General features: G+C 43.7%; 1 protein-coding gene across 3 annotated transcripts in view; it reads left to right on the forward strand.

Annotated features, from left to right (window-relative positions):
* Positions 1-134: 134 nt before the first annotated feature.
* LOC311147929 (E3 ubiquitin-protein ligase MIB2-like) overlaps positions 135-22572 on the forward strand; it is an 83080-nt gene continuing 60642 nt past the window's right edge. For 2 of the 3 annotated variants that reach the window (XM_084184777.1, XM_084184778.1), the window contains exons 1-3: positions 1357-1480; positions 17542-17937; positions 20228-20399. In XM_084184777.1, the coding sequence (XP_084040903.1) occupies positions 1414-1480; positions 17542-17937; positions 20228-20399 (635 nt within the window). In that variant the 5' untranslated portion in view covers positions 1357-1413. Of the gene's footprint in view, positions 300-1356; positions 1481-17541; positions 17938-20227; positions 20400-22572 lie in introns of those variants that run through there. The other variant, XM_084184779.1, reaches the window with a different exon arrangement.

Here is a 22572-nt window from a genome sequence, read left to right on the forward strand (position 1 = left end):
CTGTCTGCCTTCCAGCTCTGATTACCCACACAGAGGCTGGATACAGGGAGGATGCTGCTGCCGTAACGCTGCCTGCCTGCTTCTACATAACCTCTGGTTCCCTGTCCACCACAGCATAGGGCTCTAGCCCCAGGATCCTGTCCCCCTCTCTCCATCTCACTGGAGGTGTTCCAGGAGGTGCTCTTGGACTCTCTCCTCACCATCTTTTGCAGATCTGAGGCTGCCGCCTCCTCTCCTTCTACCCCCTGTTTTTGTGTCTCTCGGCTCACTGACTGTGCCGCACGCGTCTATTCCAACAGGTAAACCTACGAACCGAGCCACAAATATGTAGCAGTACCGCAATATTTCACTAAATTTTCACTAGTTTCAGGGCGATATGAGAATGCTATCTGCACATTCTGACAGTAAGGTTATTCCTTATCACATTTCTGGTAATACAGTGGCAATGCATGTAGCCTATTGCTTTTACTGTTGCTATAGCTATTAAATTGTTTTCGTTTGAAGGTTCACAAAAATTAGGGGAGTATTATTTTGGGTAACATGCCAGTAACCTGGAAATGTTAGTTTTTTTCACTCTGAAATGGAACATGATGACCTTTATTTTGTTTGTATTTTATTTATTGGTAAATATGACAACTGCCCCATTTGCAGTAGGGGACCTAGAAAGGGCGACCAGTGAAATATTTGCATGTGCACAAAGACAGCAGCAATTTAACCAATACTACAATGGCTACACTAATACGATTGTGCAATATGTAGTTGGAAACTGTAGAAAAGCCAGCAGATAGGCTTGGCCAGGCAGGCACTACCTTCTACAATTGTTGTGTAACAGGCTAGTGATGACACCTTTTGGAGGTGTGCCAGAATATTTTATCAAGACAAATGTTTGCAGAACTCTAGTTTGTTGTTTGAGATTGAGGTGCCAAAACTGTGAAATTTGTTAGAAATTTAGAGTTAAACTAATTTCTCACGTGAGGGGTAGTCTATTTGATCATACATAGTAAAAGTCTTGCCCAGCTATTATGATAGTTTTACACTGGTCATTTTATTCCCCTCAACATTTTGGTTGATCTAAGGGCTATTGTTCAAAGCTACTGTTGTAACTTATCAGTGATTCATGCATTTAGTGATACGGGACTACAACAGGGCTATTGCTACAACCCTTCCACATATTTTCACAGAAACCTTTATTTATTTACATTGTTTGTTGTCACAGATATTGAGTCCAGCATGTTCTGTCCTTGGAAAAATAGACCAAAAATTGTTAGTTCCAAAAACAAAGAGCAAAGTTCACCCCAAAACAAATAGGAGAGAAACACCTGGAACATGTTTATTCCCCTGTTAGCAGGATGACTGGTCCATAGTGCTAAGTTAGTCACATTGACAAGGCAGTGACACAGCACAAAGCTGCTCATGGTGTCCTGCGACTCTGGAATACAGCTCTTCAAGATGTTCAGGAATGGGCTGCCGATCATGGGAAGTGAGTTTACTACTCTCTTTAAGTGGACAAACTACTGTAGCTCACTGCTGCATTATTTGGAGCAATGATCGAATACAGAAATGGAATACTCAGTAGGACTGGGTACTGTTCAAGCTTCTGTTGAGATTTTGTGTTTAGGTCTGTTATGTGGTTTGTGAGAGTGGTTCAGAAGCTCTCTGATGCGAAAATTAGACACTAATATTCCTAGGCTTACAGAGGAAACATTTTAAGAGTTTGTGTAGGTGATCAGTAAATGTCATACGGTAACAGCACTTTTTCCGATTTGGGGATGAGGGGAGAAATTGGTGAAATTGGACTGTTGTGTCAGTAATACAGTGAGGGGAAAAAAGTATTTGATCCCCTGCTGATTTTGTACGTTTGCCCACTGACAAAGACATGATCAGTCTATAATTTTAATGGTAGGTTTATTTGAACAGTGGGAGACAGAATAACAACAAAAAAATCCAGAAAAACGCATATCAAAAATGTTATAAATTGATTGGCATTTTAATGAGGGAAATAAGTATTTGACCCCTCTGCAAAACATGACTTACTACTTGGTGGCAAAACCCTTGTTGGCAATCACAGAGGTCAGACGTTTCTTGTAGTTGGCCACCAGGTTTGCACACATCTCAGGAGGGATTTTGTCCCACTCCTCTTTGCAGATCTTCTCCAAGTCATTAAGGTTTCGAGGCTGACGTTTGGCAACTCGAACCTTCAGCTCCCTCCACAGATTTTCTATGGGATTAAGGTCTGGAGACTGGCTAGGCCACTCCAGGACCTTCATGTGCTTCTTCTTGAGCCAGTCCTTTGTTGCCTTGGCTGTGTGTTTTGGGTCATTGTCATGCTGGAATACCCATCCACGACCCATTTTCAATGCCCTGGCTGAGGGAAGGAGGTTCTCACCCAAGATTTGACGGTACATGGCCCCGTCCATCGTCCCTTTGATGCGGTGAAGTTGTCCTGTCCCCTTAGCAGAAAAACACCCCCAAAGCATAATGTTTCCACCTCCATGTTTGACGGTGGGGATGGTGTTCTTGGGGTCATAGGCAGCATTCCTCCTCCTCCAAACATGGCGAGTTGAGTTGATGCCAAAGAGCTCGATTTTGGTCTCATCTGACCACAACACTTTCACCCAATTCTCCTCTGAATCATTCAGATGTTCATTGGCAAACTTCAGACGGGCATGTATATGTGCTTTCTTGAGCAGGGGGACCTTTTGGGCGCTGCAGGATTTCAGTCCTTCACGGCGTAGTGTGTTACCAATTGTTTTCTTGGTGACTATGGTCCCAGCTGCCTTGAGATCATTGACAAGATCCTCCCGTGTAGTTCTGGGCTGATTCCTCACCGTTCTCATGATCATTGCAACTCCACGGGGTGAGATCTTGCATGGAGCCCCAGGCCAAGGGAGATTGACAGTTATTTTGTGTTTCTTCCATTTGCGAATAATCGCACCAACTGTTGTCACCTTCTCACCAAGCTGCTTGGCGATGGTCTTGTAGCCCATTCCAGCCTTGTGTAGGTCTACAATCTTGTCCCTGACATCCTTGGAGAGCTCTTTGGTCTTGGCCATGGTGGAGAGTTTGGAATCTGATTGATTGATTTGCTTCTGTGGACAGGTGTCTTTTATACAGGTAACAAGCTGAGATTAGGAGCACTCCCTTTAAGAGTGTGCTCCTAATCTCAGCTTGTTACCTGTATAAAAGACACCTGGGAGCCAGAAATCTTTCTGATTGAGAGGGGGTCAAATACTTATTTCCCTCATTAAAATGCAAATCAATTTATAACATTTTTGACATGCGTTTTTCTGGATTTTTTTGTTGTTATTCTGTCTCTCACTGTTCAAATAAACCTACCATTAAAATTATAGACTGATCATTTCTTTGTCAGTGGGCAAACGTACAAAATCAGGAGGGGATCAAATACTTTTTTCCTTCACTGTAATAATAATAATTTGGTGCATTCGGGAAAGTATTCAGACCCCTTGACTTTTTCCACATTTGTGACTCGTTTCAGGAAACTAGGCGTATGTTGCGCGTCAGTACTTCACAGGAGAGCTATTTGAACAAACTTTTTTTTTTTTTTATCAAAATGCGTTTTTTGTCAGAAATGCCTTCTGGAACATATTAACTTTCATGTGCCTTAATAACAAACGTGTATACCATCTGTAAATACGAATAAAATTGTTAAATTACGAGCCTAGATGGTTTAGCCACAGAAAAAGATGGCAACCTTCCCGCTAGCCATGATTGGCTGAGATAATGAGTGGGCTGGACATACAGAGAGATGAGTTCGCATTGTAGCACACTATTTGAGCTGGTCAGTATATGTAGTAGGTAATCATTTCCAAGCAGCTTTTAAAAAAAAGATATCACGTAGTTAAACTGCATAAGTGTTGGTCTCCACTTTCTGGAGCTCGAGTTTTGAAATCAGTGGAATTAGAGTATGATAGCTAAGGGCAACCATGGCATCTGTGACAGAGAGGGAGAAGCATCCATCCATGTATACGGGTAAGATAGTCTAGCGAGCTACATTTTCAGATATTACACGTTTCTAATTTTGTCAGAAAGTCGTTTTCATTTCAAGTTAAAGTGTACTGTTAGCTAGCTAGCTAACATTACGTGTATGATCTGTGTAGTAATATTATTCGTATCTCAGAGCCATTTGCTTTGCTAGTTATAGCCTAATGTTAGCTAGCTACCATTGAACCTGGTTGGTTAGCTACCTGCAGATTCATGCAGGGTAGTAACGTCATGAGTTGGGATTATGGTTCATTGTTTAGCTAGCTGGCTAGCTAGCTACATGTCTTGACAAAATACTGAATGTTCATGATGTCACTGCGACAACTGTTGATAGACGTAGCTGGAAAATTTGCTCAGGCTATCTACTCCTATTTCAGAGCACTCTCATCTGAGTGTGCCAGAGCGCAGAATAACTGACAAATTTACGAACGCTCAACACCTGTTGAATATGGCCGTGTCAGTAAATGGTCAGAGTGAGCTGTTCTCTCATTTGTGTCTGGAAGTAGCTAGCAAGCTAGCCAACGTTAGCCAGTTAGCTAGGGTGCTTGACTGCTGCTGTTAGGACACTGCTCGGATCAACCCTACTCTTCGGCCAGAGCGTCCAGTGTGCGCTCTGAACGCACCTTAAAGAGATGGGCGGGGCTAAAGCTTAAGAGGGTGTGAACGATGCTGAATGGGTGTAGACAAAGAAGAGCTCTCCAGTAGGTGTACCAAAACATTCAAAGGCCATTTTCTCAAAAGTGAGGTTACAAGTTCATCAACTTTCAAAGCATAATTACTTTCCCATTGTTCCTCAGCTGTAGTGTATGATATACCATTTTCTAGCTCTGAGTCTCTACTTTTAGCCAATGTAAAAAACACAATTTCAAATTTTGCTACATAAGATCGAGCCGGTCTGTCACATTTTGTTACATTACAGCCTTATTCAAAAATGGATTAAAATGGTTTTTCCCCTATTCAATCTACACATAATACCCCATAATAACAAAGCATCTTTCCCCTCGATCCTGACTAGTTTCCCAGTCCCTGCCGCTGAAAAACATTCCCACAGCATGATGCTGCCACCACCATGCTTCACTGTAGGGATGGTGCCAGGTTTCCTCCAGACGTGAAGCTTGGTATTCAGGCCAAAGAGTTCAATCTTGGTTTCATCAGACCTGAGAATCTTGTTCTCATGATCTGAGAGTCCTTTAGGTGCCTTTTGGCAAACTCCAATCGGGCTGTCATGTGCCTTTTACTGAGGAGTGGCTTCCGTCTGGCCATTCTACCATAAATGCCTGATTGGTGGAGTGCTGCAGAGATTGTTGTCCTTCTGGAAGGTTCTCCCATCTCCACAGAGGAACTCTGGAGCTCTGTCAGAGTGACCATCGGGTTCTTGGTCACCTCCCTGACCAAGGCCCTTCTCCCCCCCATTGGTCAGTTTGGCCGGAGGGCCAACTCTAGGAAGAGTCTTGGTGGTTCCAAACTTTTTCCATTTAAGAATGATGGAGGCCACTGTGTTCTTGAGGACCTTCAATGCTGCAGAATTCTTTTTTTGGTTCCATTCCCCAGATCTGTGCCTCGACACAATCCTGTCTCAGAGCTCTAGGGACAATTCCTTCGACCTCATGGCTTGGTTTTTGCTCTGACATGCACTGTCAACCTTGGGACCTTATATAGACAGGTGTGTCCGTTCCAAATTATGTCCAATCAATTGAATTTACCACAGGGGGACTCCAATCAAGTTGTAGAAACATCTCAAGGATGATCAATGGAAACAGGATGCACCTGAGCTCAATTTCGAGTCTCATAGCAAAGGGTCTGAATACTTTTATATAAATAAGGTATTTCTGTTTTACATTTTTTATACATTTGCTAAAATTTCTAAACCTAACTTCTGTAAGTTTAGGAAATATTGCCTTGTGCCTTGAAATTCCGTTACCAAAAACCCACATCTTTAAGATATTTTCTAATTTCTCTCCCTCGTGAGGAGGGAGGATAATGAAGGTTCACAGAAGTAACAAGTAAAGGTAGACCTATCAATTAGTTAGTGTTTTACTGATATCAATTTTGTTTATGAATTATGTGATAACTTGTGTTCCGTTTAATGGAATTTCTGAAAATGTCTGCAATTGAATTGGCTACAATGGAAATCATAGTAGTGGCAAACCACAGTTTGGTTCAGTCAAGAAAAGTAAAGTATCGTTCAGTATAGCACAGTAGAGTACAGTAAATAAAATAGTACAGTACACAGTAGAGCACAGTAAAGAAAATAGTACAGTACACAGTAGAGCACACTGGAGTTGAGTACACTATAGTGTACTGTATTAAACTATACTCTACTTTACTGTACTGAACTGTATTGTGCTGAACTCTACTGCACTGTGCTGTACTGGTACTCTACTGAGCTCTACTGTGCTGTACTTTGATGTCCAAAGTTGTGAAACATCTATGATTGGTTCACATTTGGAGGCTGAGCTCATTAAAATAATAGCCAGTGTGTAGAATAATACCTAAATATGCAAAGGAGGATATTGCATTTTTATACCTTTTGTGTACCTATTCAGGATACACCACCATAATTATGCATTTCTGTATAGTACAGATCAGGGACTCATTATGTATTCCTTTACCGCAATTCCGTTACCGGATGTAAATCCACTTCACCTACTGTAGTTAAATAACCTAAATATATTTTTTGTCACGTCATAGTTGACACTCACATCGTTGAATCTTAATTCGGAGCAGATATTTACGTTTTTGGAAAACGTGGACACAAAAACTGAGGGCGATTTTAATGAAATTCTGTTACCAAACTTTGCGTCTGCACAGTTCTTCCAGTAAATGTTTTTTTATTTTATTTTACGTTTTAGTGTAAATTGTTAAAAGTAGTCCTTGTGCATAGATTTGTATGGTTTGTTAAACTTTTAAATCAATGGTTTTTGTTTGGCATACATTTTAAGTAACAAATCGGTGTCTCCGCGCAATTCCGTTACTGTGGAATTGCCCTCCAGTGTTTTAGCCAAGGCTAGCTAGCTGATGTAATCTTGCCAAATGTGTTGTTTATCCAGGATCTATATAGATTATTTTTTTAAACATCACCAGATGTTTCTGACGTGCCAGTTCCAGCAAGATTTTCTCAATTTCAGATACCAGGGCCAAAAACCCTATATCTATCGATATAGGCCTACCTACTTCAAGATATGTGTATGCATAGACCTATATGACGAAATACATTGTTTGCCAGATAGAATGTGCATTACCCACATTATTACAGTGGTCTAGATGTAATGTAGATGGGCATCAGAAGTTAGTGTGATAGAATATGAAAACATGGCCGTTTAGGCACTCAAACCTACATTTACATTTTAGTCATTTAGCAGACACTCTTATCCAGAGCGACTTACAGTTAGTGAGTGCATACATTTTCATACTGGTCCCACGTGGGAATCGAACCCACAACCCTGGCGTTGCAAGCACCATGCTCTACCAACTGAGCTACACTGGACTACTTGCTTCACATTATTACACCATTGAAATTTAGTCAAGTCAATCAAATGTTCACAATAACATATGGGACAGATATGCCATTTTCTGTCTATTTGTTGTAGACTGGCAAACAATCTGAAAGTGGTCATTTCTTTTTGGGGAACTTTGAATATTTCGCTATTGATAGATCCATGTACACTTGCCTTCAGCCAATGCACTTGCCTCTTATGTAATGCTTAGAATTTTGGGAGAAGCCCACTCTTTGCGATGTGAGTGATTGATTAGTAATGATTAGGATTCATCCACCTATACAGGGTTGGAGACTTGGGTATGTGTCTTGTTATCAGAAAATGGCCCTCAATTTAGATGTAGCCGACTTGTATTACCGACTCTCTTCTTAATAAGCACCTAGAGAGTATTACCTTGGAGGTAATTCTGTGTCCGAGCGTGTGTGTGGTGACGTTGGCCTCACAGATAGGTCCTCAGTGGTGTGTGACAGAGGCCAGTCCATCTGTTATGAGGAGCAGAGCTGCTTATCTTCTCTGTCTTAGCCCTCAGACACAGATTGGCAGAGATGGCTCCTAACAGGTGGCCTACCCAGGGCCCAGTCCACCCCACCTCACCTCGGGGAAGGGAGGACAGTGAGGACACCCTGTCTTGGTACAACCTCTGCTGCAGCCTCTGTTTCCCCGCACATGCAACCGCGGGCCCCTGTAGGGCCCACTAAATATGGACTGCTGTGTTGGTGTTGTCACGTTTTGGCTTGCTTGCGCTCAAGCTCGCCCACATTTTGTTACATTACAGCCTTATTCTAAAATGTATTAAATAAATACAAATTCTCATCAATCTACACACAATACCCCATAATGACAAAGCGAAAACAGGTTTTTAGACATTTTTGCAAATTAATAAAAAATAAAAAATAGAAATACCTTATTTACATAAGTATTCAGACCCTTTGGTATGAGACTCGAAATTGAGCTCAGGTGCATCCTGATTCTATTGATCATGCTTGAGTCCTTGAGTCCACCTGTCTAAATAAGGTTCCACAGTTGACAGTGCATGTCAGAGCAAAAACCAAGCCGTGTGGTCGAAGGAATTGTCCGTAGAGCTCCAAGACAGGATTGTGTCGAGGCACAGATCTGGGGAAGGGTACAAAAAAAATTCTGCAGCATTGAAGGTCCCTAAGAAATTAGCCCACCCAACTACCTCATCCCTATATTGTTATTTATTTTGCTCTTTTGTACCCCAGTATCTCTATTTGCACATAATCTCTTGCACATCTAGCATTCCAGTGTTAATACTAATTGTAATTATTTTGCACTATAGCCTATTTATTGCCTTACCTCCATAACTTGCTACATTTGCACACACTGTATATATATTTTCTGTTGTATTTTATGACCTTATGTTTTGTTTTACCCCATATGTAACTCTGTGTTGTTGTTTTTATCGCACTGCTTTGCTTTATCTTGGCCAGGTCGCAGTTGTAAATGAGAACTTGTTCTCAACTGGCTTACCTGGTTAAATAAAGGTTAAATAAAATAAAATAAAAATAAGAACACAGTGGCCTCCCTCATTCTTAAATGGAAAAAGTTTGGAACCACCAAGACTCTTACTAGAGCTGGCCGCCCGGCCAAACTGAGAATGGCCTTGGTCAGGGAGGTGACCAAGAACCCAATGGTCACATGAGAAACAAGATTCTCTGGTCTGATGAAACCAAGATTGAACTCTTTGGCCTGAATGCCAAGCGTCACGTCTGGAGGAAACTCGAGGCTGTAATCCCTGCCAAAGGTGCTTCAACAAAGTACTGAGTAAAGGGTTTGAATACTTATGTAAATGTGATATTTCAGTTTTTTAAATTTTTAATATATCCGCAAACATTTCTAAAACCTGTTTTTGCTTTGTCATTATGGGGTATTGTGTGTATATTGATGAGGGGAAAAAAACTATTTAATCTATTTTAGAATAAGGCTGTAAAGTAACAAAATGTGGAAAAAGTCAAGGGGTCTAAATAATTTCCGAATGCACTGTATAAGGGAGGTTACAATTTGACCTCTGTTATAAGACTTGGTGTCTGAAAAGTATTTTGAATAACCTGGTTGTCCTTTGTGGGAGCCCTGCGTCCTTTTTCAAATTGATTATTGATTAAACATGGCCCGACTAAAAGTCTGCTGCACACCTTTATGGGAAAATCTTTTTGATTACCGTTTAGCTGGCATCAAATCAATTAACCAATTGATTGTGAATATCGATTCCCAGTATTTCCCTTTTGGTCCAATGTCATCCAACTACCCATTGTATCGTCCTGGGCAGAGCTAAGCTCCGGCTGGGGAACAGTGTTCTTTTAAAGCCGGGATAAGTGCTTGTCAGGTAGGGTCACCTCAATGATTTCCCCCATGCTGGGAGTGTACTTGGTACAGTCAGTCCAAGTCCATTTGAATTCTGATGAGATATCAGTATGCTCTGGCAGGCTGCTGAAATCCCTGCCTGATTAAGATGTAGGTGCATGGAGGGAGATTTTTCCTTCTCTTTTAACTCCTCCTTTCCCTAATCTCAAAAGATTTCTCCATCCAGGTTGCATCTCAGTCATTTCAATTAGCCTAGACTATCTCTTTCTCCTTGTTTCTTTTCTTGTAGGCCTAGCCGGGGTGATCTGAAAGAACTGCCGGGATTTCTGCCTTATTGCTTTCACCTGTCCAGTAGATCAAAGGGAGAAGAGGACAGGAAGCTACTTTAGACTGACACAGGCTTGCTGGATGGTTGTCCTTTTTGCCTCCGTCAGTCACTTGGCCTAGCATCTCATGTGTGGTATCTCTCTAATGGAGCCTTTATTACAGATGCGAGTTGAATGATGTGTTACTCCATCAGAAGAGCACTACTGAAATTGAGTGATGTTCAGTAGGAGCCTCTCTGGGGGTTATTGGCGCCTTGTCATGAGTGTGACTGTTATTTATGGGGTCACGGCTGTTCCAGTTGCTATTTTTGTCAGGACTGAACCGAGCTGTACAGGATTGAACCCTTGGCCAAGGTACAACACACGATATGGGCGATATGGCCAAAATACAATATGACAATATTTGTCTTTTTTTTATTGCGGTATTTGATGTTGGGAATAATACAAATGTTTTATGAGAAGTGCATGACCCTAGAATGGAAACAAATGAATTCGAAGTGGTTTTAATGTGCTTTCTCCATTCTGATTATTTATTCTCAACCAAACTAGGACACAACTGACAGTGAAGTAGTCCAATTTGTGTGGATCCATACTGGTATACAATATATCGCCCAGCCCTATACACGTACATAGATACTCTCACTCTCTCTCTCACACACACACACACACACACACACACACACACACACACAGAGAGAACACAGAAGTTATGCGAACAGAGGGCCATGGAAAATAATGGAATTGGATGTTGATGTCTTCCTGTTTGCCTACACACAAACCCTGTGACAGTGAATTGTGGAGCGATGGTAGTTAGTTGGTGCCCATGAGGGTCTGTGGACTGAGTCAGATGACTGGCCAGAGTTATTAAACCAGTGAAACTGTAATTTTGGGGCTGGAGAAAGAGAGTATGAGCAGCCTGCTTATTCCCTGTCTAATCCCCCCCACTCCATATGTTTTCACGCTGAAGCAGATACCTTTACTACACAAATTACATAAGCATACAAATATCATTTTAAAACATAATCATTTTGTTTTGCCTATTGCTGCTGGATTAAGATGGATTTAGGCCTATACTAAACCACGTAGCTGGATACTTATCATGGGATTAAGACTGAATTAGGCAAAAAAATTATAATGATATGAACTGAGTTCGGTCCACATTGGCATCGGTTGTGTCACCCAGGGTGGATGAATGTTTGTAACCGTGAAGCCTCCTAGGTAGTGTTTTGTGCATGTGTAGTACTAGCCTAATAGTTGCAGGTTCTTTCTGTTATTGGAAGCTGTGAGTGTGAAATAGTATTTTGAGTGAGAAGTGGCAACAATTTTAAAGGAATACCTGTCAGAAGTTCAGAACTTCTGTAGATTAGATGCTTGGTTTTAACAAGGGAAAATTACATCAAATTTGAGTGTGTTTCACATTCTAATCCATTTGTGACAGGCCTATGTTTTTATTAGATTAGTCTCTGCTTCTTTCTCGCCCTCACACACATGCACACAACATTCTGTAGGCTGTTACATAAAGGCTACAAGCCCACGGTAGGCAGATCAGGAGGATGCAGAGAGACAGGCTGATATAGTGTGCTCCACATCTACAGGTGGCTGGACTGCCTGCTTCTATCTATGCAGTCGCGCCCCCTAGATTACTCTGTGTACTGTAGACACAGACCACCGAAGCAGCATCCAAGAATGCTACCACCAACATGATCAACGGAAATCAATCAAAGCCAAACGTGCTGGCAGAGGGACAACCGAGGTAGGCTTCCCCCGCCTCAACAACAGTGGGGAAACCATTGCTGAATAGCATTTGTAAATGAATTGACCGTTGTTAACTCACTCAGCAGTTTAAAAAGGTGACCGTGCCTTAGCCTGTTTGGTTGTGGCTGTGTAGACGGTATGTTGGATCTAAGCATGCGTCCTCGAGGAAGATGCGGCGGGTCGACTATCGGTCAGTGTTTCAACAACCAGTTAACTGAGACATTCCTCCTTGAAGAGCAATGCTATGTAAGACGGGCTAAAGTAGGCCATGTATGCAGTCTTCCCGGTTAGCTGACTGATTGGCATACCTCTCTTTTGAAGGTTCCTGCCTTTCTGCTGACTCAGTCCTCCACATGAATAAGGGCTTCCTTCCTGCGTTTGTTGTGTTTTAAGTGGCTGCCGGGCGCTAATGCTACATGCCATGGCTTCATGATGAGGGCATGCCTGTGTAGCTGCTGTGTGGTAGGTTGTGTGTGGCTGCTGTGTAAGGTCAGGGGTAGAGAGTAGAGCAGCGGGGGTGTCTGTCTAGCTGCACCTCTCTGAGTCGGCCCATGTCACAGCATGGGGTTCGGTGAATGTTCCAGGAAGGACGGGGAAAAAATCGCAGAGCTTCAGTACTCGGGTTAATGAGACCAAAGGCATTTTGCTGCAGCGTCACTGACTGTGTCCCTCAGCAGTCATCGACTAAAAAACACAGTTTTTTATTTTATTTTTTATTTTATTTCACCTTTATTTTAACCAGGTAAGCCAGTTGAGAACAAGTTCTCATTTACAACTGCGACCTGGCCAAGATAAAGCAAAGCAGTGCGATTAAAAACAACAACACAGAGTTACATATGGGGTAAACAAAACATAAAGTCAAAAATACAACAGAAAATATATATACAGTGTGTGCGAATGTAGTAAGTTATGGAGGTAAGGCAATAAATAGGCCATAGTGCAAAAATAGTTACAATTTCGTAAATAACACTGGAATGATAGATGTGCAAAAGATTATGTGCAAATAGAGATAATGGGGTGCAAAATAAATAATATGAGGATGAGGTAGTTGGGTGGGCTAATTTCAGAATGGCTGTGTACAGGTGCAGTGATCGGTAAGCTGCTCTGACAACTGACGCTTAAAGTTAGTGAGGGAGATAAGAGTCTCCAGCTTGAGAGATTTTTGCAGTTCGTTCCAGTCATTGGCAGCAGAGAACTGGAAGGAATGGCGGCCAAAGGAGGTGTTGTCTTTGGGGATGACCAGTGAGATATACCTGCTGGAGCGCAGACTACGGGTGGGTGTTGCTATGGTGACCAGTGAGCTAAAATAAGACAGGGATTTGCCTAGCAGTGATTTATAGATGACCTGGAGCCAGTGGGTTTGGCGACGAATATGTAGTGAGGGCCAGCCAACAAGAGCGTACAGGTCACAATGGTGGGTAGTATATGGGGCTTTGGTGACAAAACGGATGGCACTGTGATAGACTACATCCAATTTGCTGAGTAGAGTGTTGGAGGCTATTTTGTAAATGACATTGCCGAAGTCAAGGATCGGTAGGATAGTCAGTTTTACGAGGGCATGTTTGGCAGCATGAGGTGAAGGAGGCTTTGTTGCGAAATAGGAAGCCGATCCTAGATCTAACTTTTGATTGGAGATGCTTAATGTGAGTCTGGAAGGAGAGTTTACAGTCTAACCAGACACCTAGATATTTGTAGTTGTCCACATACTCTAGGTCAGACCCGAAGAGAGTAGTGATTCTAGTCAGGTGGGCGGGTGCAAGCAGCGTTCGGTTGAAGAGCATGCATTTAGTTTTACTAGTGTTTTAAATGCAGTTGGAGGCTACGGAAGGAGTGTTGTATGGCGTTGAAGCTCGTTTGGAGGTTTGTTAACACGGTGTCCAATGAAGGGCCAGATGTATACAAAATGGAGTCGTCCGCATAGAGGTGGATCCGAGCGTCACCAGCAGCAAGAGCGACATCATTGATTGAGTCGGCCCGAGAATTGAACCCTGTGGCACCCCCATAGAGACAGCCAGAGGTCCAGACAACAGGCCCCCTGATTTGACACATTGAACTCTATCTGAGAAGTAGTTGGTGAACCAGGCGAGGCAGTCATTAGAGAAACCAAGGCTATTTAGTCAGCCAATAAAGAATGCGGTGGTTGACAGAGTCGAAAGCCTTGGCCAGGTCGATGAAGACTGCTGCGCAGTACAGTCTTTTATCAATCGTGGTTATAATATCGTTTAGGACCTTGAGCTTGGCTGAGGTACACCCATGACCAGCTCGAAAACCGGATTGCATAGCGGAGAAGGTACGGAGTGGTCGGTGATCTGTTTTGTTAACTCAAATACTTTCGAAAGGCAGGGCAGGATGGATATAGGTCTGTAACAGTTTGGATCTAGAGTGTCACCCCCTTTGAAGAGGGGGATGACCGCGGCAGCTTTCCAATCTCTGGGGATCTCAGACGTTACGAAAGAGAGGTTGAATAGGCTAGTAATAGGGGTTGCGACAATTTCGCCGGCTAATTTTAGAAAGAAAGGGTCCAGATTGTCTAGCCCAGCTGATTTTCCGGGGTCCATATTTTTTTTAGCTCTTTCAGAACATCAGCTGTCTGAATTTGTGTGAAGGAGAAGTGGGGGGGGCATGGGCAAGTTGCAGCGGAGGGTGCAGAGCTGGTGGCCGGGGTAGTGGTAGCCAGGTGGAAAGCATGGCCAGCCGTAGCAAAATGCTTGTTGAAATTCTCGATTATTGTAGATGTATCGGTGGTGACAGTGTTTCCTAGCCTCAGTGCAGTGGGCAGTTGGGAGGAGGTGCTCTTATTTTCCATGGACTTTACAGTGTCCCAAAACCTTTTGGAGTTAGTGCTACAGGATGCAAATTTCTGTTTGGAAAAAGCTAGCCTTTGCTTTCCTAACTGATTGTGTATATTGGTTCCTGACTTCCCTGAAAAGTTGCATATCGTGGGTCTGTTCGATGCTAATGCAGTATGCCACAGGATGTTTTTGTGCTGGTCAAAGGCAGTCAAGTCTGAGGAGAACCAGGGGCTATATCTGTTCTTAGTTCTGAATTTTTTGAATGGGGCATGCTTATTTAAGATTGAGAGGAAAGCACTTTTAATGAACAACCAGGCATTCTCTACTGACGGAATGAGGTCAATATCCATCCAGGATAGCCGGCCAGGTCAATTAGAAAGGCCTGCTTCTAAAGTGTTTTAGGGAGCGTTTGACAGTGATGAGGGGTGGTCGTTTGACCGCGGACCCATTACGGACGCAGGCAATAAGGCAGTGATCGCTGAGATCCTGGTTGAAGACAGCGGAGGTGTATTTAGAGGGTACATTTGTCAGGATGATATCTATGAGGGTGCCCATGTTTACAGATTTAGGGTTGTACCTGGTAGGTTTGTTGATAATTTGTGAGATTGAGGGCATCTAGTTTAGATTGTAGATTGGCCGGGGTGTTAAGCATATCCCAGTTTAGGTCACCAAGCAGTACGAACTCTGAGGATAGATGGGGGGCAATCAGTTCACATATGGTGTCCAGGGCACAGCTCGGGGCTGAGGGGGGTCTGTAGCAAGCGGCAACAGTGAGAGACTTATTTCTGGAAAGGTGGATTTTTAGAAGTAGAAGCTCAAACTGTTTGGGCACAGAACTGGATAGTACGATAGAGCTCTGCAGGCTATCTCTACAGTAGATTGCAACCCCACCCCCTTTGGCAGTTCTATCGAGACAGAAAATGTTGTAGTTGGGGATGGACATTTCTGAATTTTTGGTGGCCTTCCTAAGCCAGGATTCAGACACTGCTAGAACATCAGGGTTGGCGGAGTGTGCTAACGCAGTGAATAACTCAAACTTAGGGAGGAGGCTTCGGATGTTAACGTGCAAGAAACCAAGGCTTTTACGGTTACAGAAGTCAACAAATGATAACGCCTGGGGAGTAGGAGTGATACTGGGGGCTACAGGGCCTGGGATAACCTCTACATCACCAGAGGAACAGAGGAGGAGTAGAATAAGGATACGGCTAAAGGCTTTAAGTACTGGTCTTCTAGTGCGTTGGGTACAGAGAAAAAAAGGGGCAGATTTCTGGGCGTTGTAGAATAGATTCAGGGCATTATGTACAGACAAGGATATGGAAGGATATGAGTACAGTGGATGTAAACCTAAGCGTTGGGTAACGATGAAAGAGAGAGCGTCACTGGAGGCACCAATTGAGTCGGTCTCTGCGTGTATGGGTGGTGGGAAAAAGGAGCTATCTAAGGCAGGTTGAGCTGGGCTGGGGGATCTACAGTGAAATAGTACAATAAGAAATAACCGAAACAGCAATAAGCAAGGCATATTGACATGGGAGAGAGGCATAAAGCAATCACAGGTGTTATTCGAGAGAGCTAAGACAACAGCTGGTAATGGCGACAAAGTTTGGGCTGAGTTATCATAAGGTCCGGTGAACAGCAATAGGAGCGTTCGGGGGCTGCTACAGCACTGGCGAGCAAGAGGCCACGGCTTGCGTGTGCTAGCGGGCCGAGGCTAGCAGATGGATCTTCGTGGTCGACGTCGTAACGGGAAGCCTGTTGAAACCACATCAGACGATTTCGTCGGCAGACCAGTCGTGTTGGATCGGCGGAGTTCCGTGTCAACACTAGGAGGTCCCGTCCGGTTGACAGAGAGGTAGATAGCCGGGAGATGGGCCTGGCTCGAGGCTAGCTCAGGGCTGATTAGCCAACAACTACATCCATTTGGTTGCAGCTAGCTAGTTGCGATGATCCGGTATTAAAGGTCCAGTGATTCAGTGATTCCGGCAGAAAAACCGATATGTTCTGGGTCGATAACGAGCTGTGCAGACAGTGCAGGCTAATAGTCCAGGCTAGAGCTGGCTGGTAGGTAGTGCAGGCCACGGACAATGGTGAAAAACCGCTAACGGTGGCTAATAGCAAGTAGCTAGTTAGCTGGCTACTCCCGTCTGGTAGACAGAGAGGTAGATAGCCGGGATATGGGCCTGGCTCGAGGCTAGCTCAAGGCTAACTGGTGCTTGCTTCGGGGGCAGCGGTGATTAGCTAGCAGCAACATCCATCCGGTTGCGGCTAGCTAGTTGCGATCCGGTGTTAATGTCCAGTGATTCAGTTATTCCGGCAGAAAATCTGATGTTCTGGGTGAAAACCGCTAACGGTGGCTAATAGCAAGTAGCTAGTTAGCTGGCTAGCTAGTTTCAACTGGAGATTCTAGATAAATGGTAAGTCAATAATAGAATCCGTTCCACATTGAGTGAGGCGGGTTGCAGGAAGGTATATTTTGTAGAAGGATGAAAAGTGTGATAGGGAAATATGTACGAAAAAAAAAAAAAGGCTATTTACACGGACACACAACAAAGAACACGACCGCACTGCTACGCCATCTTGGAAAGTATCTCTGGGATAAGTGTTGAGCATCATTGTTATAGGGCTTAGTCTGACTGCTCTTTTAAAATGTGTCGATCATAAAATTGTTAAGCAATGAAGAAGTGGCGGTGAATAGCCAAAGTGAGCTTGCCTATTTACAGAAAAAGCTGCTTGGCAACAATTACTATTTGTCACAATGAAAGCTCAAATTCCGGTTATCATTCACATCTTCTCTAGTAGATGGCGCCCCAACTGATTTTGCTGTCTTATTTTCTCCCTTTCTCCCCTCAGTCACACCTGATCTGGTCCCGGAATCCCTGGTACCACCCGTGGTGCCTTCCCTGCCCTCAGCACGGGCCCGGCCTGCCCTGCACAGGCCCCGTAGGCGCAGCGGCAACAACAGCAGCAGCGGAGGCGACCCCACCAGGCCGTGGCCCTTGGGCCCGGCAGTCCCCAGAGGAAGCATGGAGGTGGGCATGCGCGTGGTGCGCGGCCTGGACTGGAAGTGGGGGAACCAGGACGATGGTGACGGCCACGTGGGCACGGTGGTGGAGATCGGGCGGCAGGGCAGCACGACCACGCCCGACAAGACGGTGGTGGTGCAGTGGGACAGCGGCACACGCACCAACTACCGCACAGGCTACCAAGGCTCCTACGACCTGCTGCTCTACGACAACGCCCAGATCGGTGAGCATTGAGCCCTGAGAACCCCACCACAGCTGTTTACACACATATAAGTTACACTATATATACAAAAGTATGTGGACACCCCTTCAAAGTAATGGATTTTGCTATTTCAGCCACACCCGTTGCTGACGGTGTATAAAATCGAGCACACAGCCATGCAACCTCCATAGACAAACATTGGCACTAGAATGGCCTTACTGAAGAGCTCAGTGACTTTCAACCGCGCACAAGTCTAAGATCACCATACGCAATGCCAAGCGTCGGCTGGAGTGGTGTAAAGCTCGCCGCCATTGGAGCAGTGGAAACACGTTCTCTGGAGTGATGAATCACGTTTCACCATCTGGCAGTCTGACGGACTAATCTGGGTTTGGCGATGCCAGGAGAACGCTACCTGCCCGAATGGATAGTGCCAACTGTAAAGTTTGGTGGAGGTGGAATATTGGTCTGGGGCTGTTTTTCATGGTTCGGGCTAGGCCCCTTAGTTCCAGTGAAGGGAAATCTTAACGCTACAGCATATAATGACATTCTAGACGATTCTGTGCATCCAACTTTGTGGCAACAGTTCGGGGAAGGCCCTTCAGCATGACAATGCCCCCATGCACAAAACGAGGTCCATACAGAAATGCTTTGTCGAGATCGGTGTGGAAGAACTTGACTGACCTGCACAGAGCCCTGACCTCAACCCAGTCGAACACCTTTGGGATGAATTGGAATGCCGACTGCGAGCCAGGCCTAATCGCCCCACATCAGTGCCCGACCTCACTTATGCTCTTGTGGCTGAGTGGAAGCAAGTCCCCGCAGCAATGTTCCAATATCTAGTGGAAAGCCTTCCCAGAAAAGTGGAGGCAGTTATAGCAGCAAAGGGGGGACCAACTCCATATTAATTCCCATGATTTTGGAATGAGATGTTTGACGAGCAGGTGTCCACATACTTTTGGTCATGTAGTGTATGTACTTGTTAGGGATGGGCATTTGAAATTATTTCACTATTAAAATAATATGGATATTTTGGGGATATCCGGGTAGTCAAACTTCAAAAAAATGAATGCTCTCAACTCTCTTGACCAATCAGAATGACCCACATGCACATGGCAGAGGTAAACAGTGGACAGGATGCTTTTCTCTGTAGCTTTTGGCTAAAAGCAACAGTGAAAGAGAAGTTTGACGGTAGAACTGATTCTGTTATGAAAATGTTTTCTAGTGAGTTTTGCATTGATCTGTGTCAGGTCTTGTGGAAACTCTGTTAGTTGCGCGCCTGTAATTGCTATTTGAAGCGGGGAAATAGCATACCGAGGTCAGTGCATACTGGAGGGTAAATGCGCAACAAGTAGCACAACGCAGTTTATAAAAACTACATTCAAAAGTTTGTTTTGTTAAGTATTTCAAATGTCATGGTATATCCCTGAAGGTAACAATGCCATAAGGATAATCTAATTTAATTTATAACAAAGCTTTTTCATTGTCAAAATAGGCCTACAATTATTTTTCTCTCCAAAAATGCAAACTCACTCAAGTAATCGAAACTAATGTCCATTCAGATATCCGGATATTCGATTAACCGTGCCCATCCCTAGTACTTGTGTGTAAAACAACCTACTGTACATTTTTTATATAAAACCATATTCATTAAGACCGGGATTCAATCCGATCCGCCTTAGAACCATGTTATAGCAAGCTTGACATTTAAAGGTAATTTCCGATTGAGGCAACATGCACAGCGTTTACCGTGAATGCTATGTCTGCGAACGAAATTGCCTTTAAAAGCATAGTTGTCGGCTGTCCAGTGCACTTTGCTCTGAATTGAATCCCGGCTTTAAACTATATTCAAGTTTCATGTACTTTTTTTTTATATCTTTTTTTTTTTGGGGTATTTATGTCTCATCTCTGTGACTCAAGCAAGCTTCCTCAAGCTCATGTTTACTTAGCATCGCAGAGCAAAGGGCATCTTTCTCCATCTCCATTTCCATTTCCCTCGACTCAAACCGAGAGACAGGCGATACAGCCCTGTTTTAGAATCGAATGCCAAGTGCTAATGCAGGATTCATCTGCATTTTGCTCCATTAAAGACAGCATTTTTCTGCCTCAGAAGCCAATAAGGCTTCAATTTTAGCCTAGAAAAAGGGGGAGAAGGAGAGTCAAAAGGAGAGAAAGGGAGAGGGGTGAGGAAGAGCATTATCTCTCGACATCTCTTTCATCAGTCAAAGCGTCTCATTTACTGGGCTGGCTTGTCTTGACCTCCTTCCACCTCTCTCTGACTCTCTCGCTCTCTCTCCCCTTTTCTCTGTCTCAGGTGTGCGCCACTCCAACATAATCTGTGACAGCTGCAAGAAGCATGGCATCATGGGGATGCGCTGGAAGTGTAAGGTGTGCTTTGACTACGACCTGTGCACGCAGTGTTACATGAACAACAAGCACGACCTGGGCCACGCCTTTGAACGCTATGAGACCGCCCACTCCCAACCGTGAGTACCATGGTCACCCCCCCAAATCTTTTCTCAAGAATTACGCCTTCATGTAGTGCAATACAACCAGTATTATACAGACACAGGCTTATCATCTGGCCAGGAGCTAAAACACTATATGGGAGAATGGTACTTAAGCAAATATGTTCAGTAATGCCACGCAGAATACTGTTGGCCAATAGTACAGTAATTCCTTATGTGGAATCAATTCCCTCTTATCTGCCATTGTCACATTGCATTGCATAATTACAGTTTCCTCAAGTGAGTGAAGGCTTTTGAGTTCATAGACATTGCGAAAGACATTAGGGCAAAATAAAGAGGAACTGTGTCAGAGAACAATCTCACCAAACCTTCAATGGCTGTATGTCACTGCTGCTTAGGTTTAGGGCTATTCAATCAAAACAGGTTGTCCGGTTTTTAGAGGTAAAGTAGCCTGAACTACTGAATGAATGAGTCTTCATCTTGACATGCAAAAAAAGTAAATAAGCGGTTTGGATAGTAGGACCCCTAGTTGAAATTATTCTCTAATATCGAGAAGATAGAGAAAATGTATTTGTCACTGACGGTCAGCTCTCATATTCTGTACTGTACAATACAGTCTGCCAGAGGCTCCTTCCCCTCTCACTTTGACTCCCGCTTCAGTTTCTCTACGGTATTGATTTCACATTGGGCCTGTATGCTGTTATAAGATCTGATTTTAAACCTAACTGCTTTATGTCACGTCAAGAGTTAAGTCTGGACTTCAGGACTTGAAAGCTGACGGGAGAGTAAACACAAGGCTAAATGTTGGATTTCTGTCCTTTGAAAACACTAGTGGACAGCAGTGTGCCCCAAGAAGACTACTATAAGATCTAATCGTCTTATCGGTCTTGTTATTTTGAGGATGTTTACAAACTACTCAGCCCCACCGTAGGACTTACACTCACTACCTTACGAGACCGCAAATCTCAACCTTTAATAGATTTATATCTTCTACTTATATCACTGGCTTCAGTAAGAAGCTTGATACATCTGGTGGGTGTGTTGATCCGATTTGAGAGTAGTAAACATACAGACCACCACGCTCCCGCTTTGTTTTGAGGGAAACAAAAGCCCATTATTTGGTTAGTTCACCATTTATGAAATTACTTCCACAAACACATTAACTTCTCTATATCAACAAACAGTACAGAGAGGTAAAGGCAAATGCAGGATTAGATATCGCAGTAGTTGAATCCTGTGCATGAATGATGGAGGTTATGAAATGCAACGATTGGTTGCTTTTGACCCAAAACGGCTGATGGTTAACACATGTTTAGTGCATGTGGTCCATACAGGAATTGAACCAACAACTCCTGAACATGCCCTGATCTGGACCACAAAATAACAGCGGAAATGTTCAAATTTGAAGTGGATCTCTGGACTCTGAAGGGATCTCTGTCACCCCAATACAAACACGTTATGAAGCTCAGAGCCATCTCTCTGAGACATCTTTAAGCATGAATGGAGTAGTTAGTCTAAAGTGGAATGAAAGAATGTCACTCAGCTGAAGTCAGTGGGCCTGCAGTGATGTGATAGACCCTTCAGACATCTCTGGCCTTGGCTAGAGAGGACAGCAATGTGATGAGTGGAGGGCAGACGTGGCAAGGAAAACCACTCAGAGTGAACAGACGGGCTCTTACGCAACCCGCATCCCGATGGAGAACATTTATTACGCTGATTCTACGAATGTTTTCCCGCCGTGACCACTGAGGATTCTGAGAAACAGACGTCGTCCACAATGATACAAAGAACCATTGATGGTCTTTCTCAGTTCTGTTTAGGCCTCGCTACTTTAGAGAAGCCAACTGAATATGCATCAATTTATTTGAACTATGACTCCCATTGGCGTCATTCTGAATTCGCTACATTGGGGTCAGGCGGGACTCTGAACGAGTTTCAGTTCTCCTTTGGCCAAATACGCCATATGCATGAAATTTAGCCAGTCATTTATATTTCAACACCTCATCATACTATAACTCATCCATACTTCATTAGATCATGCCATGAGCATTTTAGACATACTCCAGCAGCTTACACAATACACACACAACATTCCACCCATACCATACAAGCTTATTATGGGACGTTGCATTCGTCTTTCAAAAAGCTTATCTGTATAACGTTTCATTATGAATTAAACAGCATATCGATA

This window comes from Coregonus lavaretus, assembly GCF_964263955.1.
Source record: "Coregonus lavaretus genome assembly, chromosome: 20".
NCBI lineage: Eukaryota > Metazoa > Chordata > Actinopteri > Salmoniformes > Salmonidae > Coregonus > Coregonus lavaretus.